This window comes from Fopius arisanus, unplaced genomic scaffold, assembly GCF_000806365.1.
Source record: "Fopius arisanus strain USDA-PBARC FA_bdor unplaced genomic scaffold, ASM80636v1 scaffold00087, whole genome shotgun sequence".
Taxonomy (NCBI): Eukaryota; Metazoa; Arthropoda; class Insecta; order Hymenoptera; family Braconidae; genus Fopius; species Fopius arisanus.
In genome coordinates this window covers 193,510-200,955 of record NW_011887826.1, presented here as the reverse complement: position 1 = coordinate 200,955, position 7,446 = coordinate 193,510, and the positions used below count along the sequence as shown (strand labels likewise).

At 40.7% G+C, this 7,446-nt stretch overlaps 1 protein-coding gene across 3 annotated transcripts in view; it reads left to right on the top strand.

The window, feature by feature from the left end:
* The first annotated feature begins 6,355 nt into the window (after positions 1–6,355).
* The window catches only part of LOC105270419 (paired box protein Pax-6), a 39,139-nt gene continuing 38,048 nt past the window's right edge, over positions 6,356–7,446 (top strand). For all 3 annotated transcript variants that reach the window (XR_892536.1, XM_011311329.1, XM_011311328.1), the window contains exon 1: positions 6,356–6,460. Coding sequence is in view for 2 of the 3 variants with exons in the window: in XM_011311329.1 (XP_011309631.1) it covers positions 6,448–6,460 (13 nt within the window). In the remaining variant the exon portion in view is untranslated. The remainder of the gene's footprint in view (positions 6,461–7,446) is intronic.

Below are 7,446 nucleotides of genomic sequence, written 5' to 3'. Positions count from 1 at the left end.
GGGTGATAACTTTATGAAAATTCCGCGAAATCAATTGATCAGGAATAATTTATTTTTATCACTATTTTAAGACGATAATAAATTGAATAATAATCTATATTCATTTTCGATTTTGAAGTGGGAAGCCGGGTAGAAAAAAAATTGTCGGAATATTCTTGCGAAATTTTCAAAAATTTTTGGAAAACATTTCAGAATTTTTTTTTTCAAACAAAAAAAATCGGGACACAAAACAATCATATTTTTGGGAAAGGTTTTGAAAAATTTTTCAAAACCTTTCCCAAAAAATAAAATTGTTTTATTTTCCGTTTTTTTTGTTTCATAAAAAAACTTTTCCGAGAAGTTTTCCAGAAATTTTTTGAAAATTCGGAAAAAATATTTCGATTACAATTTTTTTTTCACCCGGAAATTTTGAATGATAAGATATTGCGTTGAAGTTTTACAAAAATAGAAAAACAAAATAAATCGCGACACCTCGCGGTCTCAGTCATCACACATGAATGATGAGTCGGTCTATGAATCATTGTTTTGCCGAATATTCTTTGAATGAAGAGGTGTGAGGTATTCTGCAAGGATGTTGAATCAGTTGTATAATCCACACTTAATTGTTGGATCAATGGACATTTTGTAACGAGAAAAACACCTGGCGTATTTTCACGAACTCTTGATTCTCCACCGAGTCATTACACTATCGCAAATATGTCCCCTCGTCTAATTAATCAGCCAATCCAATTAATCAGAATTAACCCGAAGGCTGAATTAAGTCCACAAAAATGAACGGTGGTGCAGCTACAGTATAAAAAAAATTTTTAACAAATTCTGATAGGAATTCTGAAAGAATAGAAATCATCCCTCCAATTGGAATTTTGAAAAGAGATGTGCCGGAATAATAATGGCAAGGATTCTAGAAAATTGTGGGCGCAAGAAATTATTTGCCACTGGTACATTCAATTCTGGAAATTTTTGTTTTTTACAGTATCGTATGAGTACAGGTGCGCAGTAGTACGATCCTCTGGCAAGCACCCAAAATAGATACAGCTGAAGGACGATCGGTCGGCTGATTAATATAATTTTTGAGTCAAGTCCAATGACCCATGGGACTTTGAATCGGTTGCATGGAGATCGCGAAAAAATCATAGCTGGAAAAGAAAAACACCTGGGTATTTTTTCAAAACTGGTTATAGCCGGAATTAAATTATTGAACTACTTCGAATATATCCCTAATCACCAATGACTTCACCAGAATACATCGCTATTTGAATTCCTCTCCGCCGAGAGCAATCCGGATAGTTGGAAAAACTTTGAACCGTCATTAAAAAAAATCACGACTAGAAAAATGACAAGCAAATATTTTACAAAATGAGAGAGAGTGAAAGCCTTTCGCCAATCTATTTTAATTCCCTACGAAAGATGAAAGCAATTCTGTAATTAGAATAATGTAATAAGAATTTCGGGAACAACCCGTAATTAAACCGTCATCAAAAGAAATTCGAAAACCAAATTAATTTTTTAATTATTCCTGATTCACAAATGAAGAAATACAGTAGTCGATTGATTATATTTATCGGTCTCCATACCCTCTAATGAACTCGTCTTAAAAACGATCGATCGATTGAGTTGACGCCCGACAATCAACCGGTCCCCCAAATAACACCAATACGGTGTGCACAGGTGCGATAGTACAATCAACCGATATTCAGAGGAAATAGGTCATTGTACTTGACTCAAAAAAAAATACCTTGATCAATTTGTCATGGTCTACCATCGACGTATCACCTGTTTGTTGGGAAAAGATCAATACAACGAAAAAATACACGCGAATTTCAGAAGTAGAGTTATAACAAAAAAAAAATTGAAGCATTTTTTTTACCACCCTTCGGCTGTATCTCGTCTGAGAGAACGGGAGGGGGTGAGGGGGTTGTAGGGGTGGGTGCTTGGAAGCGGGTAACGACTTGACCTTGGCTGGATTCACGCGTAGCTGAACTAACGCAAAATCGAAACGCGTTACTTCCACCGTGTGGATACCCTAAAGCCGGATTCACATCGCAGGAGACGGTGGAGGGAATCCCTTCGTTCACCCCCCTCGTCACCCCCGGTTTTGAGAGGGTGTGCGACCCCCAGGACAACCGTACACTTTATTCCAAAGTCGAGAGCTCGGGATTGCCGGATATTTAGAAATTTAAGGCGGTGGATGCAGAATCTTCAGAAAATCGGGAGACGAAAGGATCAATTTTTTGTACAAAGAAAAATATTCAGGGAAAATTATAAAATCAATTTTGATTACCGATTTAATTCGGAATTAATTCGTTAATTTTAGGGGATGCTCTCCTGGGTGTTTAAATTACAAGATTTTTTTTTTCGGAGAAAAAATAAATTTTTGCGCGAATTTTCACAGGAGATTCAATGGGGATATAAAATCGGTGCGAGTTTGAGGAGAAATCTCCGATTTTTGTGGAATAAAAATGGATTCAAGTTCTCATGCATGCTCGGTATCGTTTGATACAGTGAGAATTCGTTCCTGAATGGAACTGAAGTGTGAGCGCGCATGTTCTGACGCGTGTTCTCAAATGTGTCGAGTGTACTTGATCGTTAACATTAGGCACTTTACCTCCCATTGGAAGACATTGGTTGAGAGTACAGTAGCACGTTCCCAGTACCTTGCCGCTCTCATTTACTCATTTCCCTTTCGAGGGTTTTTTTTTTAACGCTCAAAGAAGAAGACGGAGACCAACGGCCACCGATGGAGCGACAGAGACCCGGGGGGTGGAAGAGGGTGAGTCACCCGTGGGGTCAGTCTCCCGTGGATAATACGACGGCCTTCTGCCCCCTCGTCTATACGCGTGACTAGATAACATTTTGCACAAAGAGGGACAAACGCCAATTATATTTTAATAAGTCTCTCCCCGACGAGAGTCGAACAAAAAATATTAAATCTCGAAAAATTCAAGAATACAAATTGATGGACTTGCAAAATTATTTCCTCCACTGCTGTGGAGCCCAAAAATCACTCAAAAATATTTTAAACATGAATAAATAAATAGATAAAAAAAGGATAAATAAATTAATTGAAAAATTTATTTTGCCGTCGATCGGGCGCTTCATCCCTTCAAATAATCATCCCTCAAAAATATAAAATATCATCGACTCTAACCCCAAACAATGGAAATAAAAAATAAAATGAAAATGAGACACGTTTTCACGGAGAGTCGGTCTCCATCTGACGCGCAGGCGATTCCCCGCACATCCAGAGACAACAATAATCCCCGTGATAAGCGCTTGCGCATTGATACGATACTGAGCGCCCCCGAGAGTGTCTTCCACGCGGTTGAGCATCTCCACCATTCAGAATCGATGATGTCACGTAGAGAGGGGGACCGGGGCAGCACAATTCTGCCCCACTACCTCCATCGGCTGAGCTCCACCACGTGGGGGGAGCATCGAAGACCTCCCATTGGCCATCGCCAGCGCTCCACCACCCCTCACCTATATTTATCCCCTCCCGTCCTGATCCAACTCCGACTCAGGGTAACCGAGCGAGACGGAAATACCCCGAAAGAGGAGGGAGAAAAAAAAAAAATAAAGAGGCGGAGAGGGAGGACTTGGTGCATGTGTGCGAGAATTCCGAAGGATTTCTAGGGGGTGTTTGCGTCCGCGCCAAAACGCCACGCGACTCCGTGCCGACGGCACCTCGGGAGCCACCACTCATAGCCTCCACGTCGTGCACTTCGGGTACACGCGCGCGATTTACTCGATATCATACCTGATTACCCCGCGGAGGCCAAGTGTTTTCAAGACCCGAGTTTGTGACATCAATTTGAAATAATAATCATGAGATAACAGAAACGATTGCATCCGACATTGTGCGGTTTATTCATTACCATCGATCGTTATTATATACCCACAACTGTGATTTACTGAACTGTGATTTTCGTGAGACTGTGAGGAGGATCTGGGAGACACCTGCGGCCAAATCTTGGTGAGTTCTCATCCGTTGATTTGACGCATTGTCAAAGGGTTGGAGGGTTGAATAATTAGGTAATAAAACGCGTGAAATTCACCGTGAAGCCCTGTAAAAATGCACACGAGTGTCACTGACACCCTGGGGTGCCCGTCAGGTTGGCCAGTGTGAGGGTGTCCTTTGAGAGGCTCCATCCAACTATTTTCTTTCCCTCTCGATTTCGTTCCCCGGAGTTTCGCGTTGGAAAAATTACTCGGGGTGTATGGAATCATCTCCGTCGGATCAACTCGCACCCTGGTGCGAGGTACAGATCTTCAATCGACCATGCAGACCCCCCCAGACGCACGATAATCTCCAAAATCCAACGTACAAGTAAATCCCAAAAAAATGGCATTCACCGTCTCAAAAAAAAATAATAATCAGTAACGAGAGGATAGTCTCATTTTTCTCAATACTCACCCCCTCCCTCTATTCCAGCTATATTTTTATTCCATTTTATTTCCACTTTCGTTCCATTTTATCCTAATAAAATTTATTAATTATACGCGGAGATAATAGCTACCCACTCATTTAATGCAATCCCCGGTGAAATAGTGAGAAGCGCGAAGATCCGGTATGACAACTCATTTATGTTTCCCTCTTCGGCTTCTGCCCACATGAGGGGATGGAATCCTCCATCCTCTATAACCCTCTCAGGGTGGGTGTCATGTACAACGAAAGCGACGACATGGAACGCGGACTCGGTTATTATCCACATTATTACGCGTTCATGGTAATAGGCACCATACATGGGAGAACTCGGTGTGCCACATTGTGCTCCAACAGTTCCGGAAAATTTACCGTTAATGATGTACCTCTTGAACGAGTACTATCAACCGAATAAAGACAGACACAGCACCAAAAGGACTGACATTCCCTTTTATCCCATACAACCCACCACTCATATCCCTTCAGATCATTGTCATCTGTATTATCATCTGTATTATTTATCCCACGATTTATCCATTCGACGTAAATTAACCTCGGCTGAGCATTCAATTAAATCATTTATGCAACTTGGTATTGTATCGTCACTGTCAATTAACCCGCATGCAAATTCAGGAGTGAAAAAAAATATTTTCAGAGGTAATACGAGGACAAACCATTTCATAATCCTTTTAATTGACTTCGTGTAATGATTAAATGAAACACATGCGACATGTGTGACATAAATTACTGATAAAATTGAGGTTAATAATGAGTACACAGAGAAAAAAAAAAATTGGGTAGGTGAAAATTTATCATCTCAGAAAGCCGGTTTAAAAATAAAAACCGGTGTTTATTTTTTTATTCGAAAAATTTGATATTTTCCATAGATAAATCAATTTTCCAATCTCATCAATAAAATTCTGCATCAATAAATATTGGCCGTCAGTACATACAGACCACCGGGAAAGTCGAGGACAAATTCTTGTATTGGGATTAAAAGGTACATGACGAGCGACACAATCTGGAAAGTGACAATATCCATTCGATCGCTGACGCACACTCGCGGTTTGTAATTATCACGAAGTACAATGGACGCTCGACTTGCGATTTGATTGGACAACTGAATCCTCGGTGAATTGATATAATATTTACAACTGAGGTGAATTTAGCGATAGCAGAGGGAGTGAAAGATAGTGGGGCGGCTAAATCGACAGCTTGGCGTCTTGTAAACACAAGCCGGCGCGATTCTGTTTGCGCTCGCTCGGGCATAATCCCGAGTAATCCTCTTGCACAATACGCCCGGTGATGTACTCCCTGGATTTTACCTTTTTTTTTTACATCATCCAATCCCTCTTCGCTTCATCCTTCTTTTCGCACTCAATTTCCTCGGAGGGGAGAAGAGAAAAAAAAAACAGAGGATTGTTTCGAGGCGCGGAATCCACTCGCTTTATGGGATTCGGGTTTGAGGTATCGCAAGCTCTTCGGTACTCACTAATTATCGCACTTGAACGTGTGCCACTGCAATCGTTACTACTCTCAAGAGTTACGATAGCTGCACTCCGGTGGATGCAGAAAAAAAAAACAAAATTTACCCGATGACTGGAGGAAATTCTCGGGTAATTACGGACGAATCGATGATGTTTGTTACGGTCTATTGAGAGGTGGAGGTTCACTGAACCCTTAGGCAGAGGCAAATCGTGTGTCAAGGGACAATGAATATTTCAGTTGATTCTGGTGTAACTCGCGTCAAGTGTCAGTCAATTGACACAGCTGTAATTAGTCAAGGTCGATTGAACTTATCAAATTTCTTGTGAGCATAATATGGTATCGGCTGATGTTGGAATCTCATTTTCATGGAAGATTTATTACTGGTGATGGAATTAATTGGATTTTTCTTTTTTTTTTTTTTTCAGTGAAGAAAAGAGTCGAAAGGCCCGAAGATTCTGCCTTCGCAGCAATTGGGCGCTGCGGTCGCTCCATGGCCGGGCGCGACTGGCCTCCTGGCCTCTGTTACCGCTGACGATATGGCACATAAAGGTCAGTAAATACTGTAATTACAATATTCCCCCAAAATGTACCCATTTCAATTGAACTGATAAGACAGAACTTAATTCCACACCTGCCACCACGCGATTCACGAAGAAAATATCGTTTTACGGTACCAAAAAAGTACTTCTTGCTGAATATTTATCAAATAATTACAGTAATGATGTAATAATACGTCATTGTAATCATACTCGTGAGAAAGTTTTTTTTTTGTATGTGTAGCATGTACAATTTTAGATTTATTTCCGGTGTCTTATTGGATCACCGATAAGTCCGAACATAACGAACGCGTTTTGACGTCATCGGATTTTTTGTTAATTTTTTTATAAACGGGATAACGAAAATAACTGGTTTTATTCTCAATCCCTCCAAGTCTCGGAGATAGTGCATTTTATCAGTCCGCACTGCAGTTTTTATTGTCCAACACTCGAATTTTTACGGTTCTCTGGCACTGAACCCACACAGCGACAAAAAGATTATTGATGTTAAAAGCAAAGTTCCAACATTCGACAACCTATTTCCAGCGATCAATAAATAAAAAAAAAATAATATAGATAATTGAGGACAGAGTAAACCAATAAATTTCATATACACCTGAAAAATAAAAAAAAATCATTTCCGGTGAATAAATTATCTTGACAGAGATCATCGCATCTCGGTGCAGTTGAATTCCGCGAATACAATGAATCTTGAAAGTAGTTTAATGAGGGGTACCAAGGCGTATAAAATACCGTGAATCCACAAGTGAGTAAACATCCCAAGATAGACGATGTCAGTAGTGGGTTTCAGCTGAATGGATATGATTCTCGAGGCGCGTTCAGGGTGCTTGAAAATCGCCCGAGTTATCTGACCGAGTGAGCGCAAGTCCACTGGGGTGTGTAGCGTTAAGTTGCCGCGATCATTGAATCAAGTACCGCGACATGCTGGCCCAAATATCACAAACAATATCCAACCCCCCGAAATCCTCCACGCCCCCC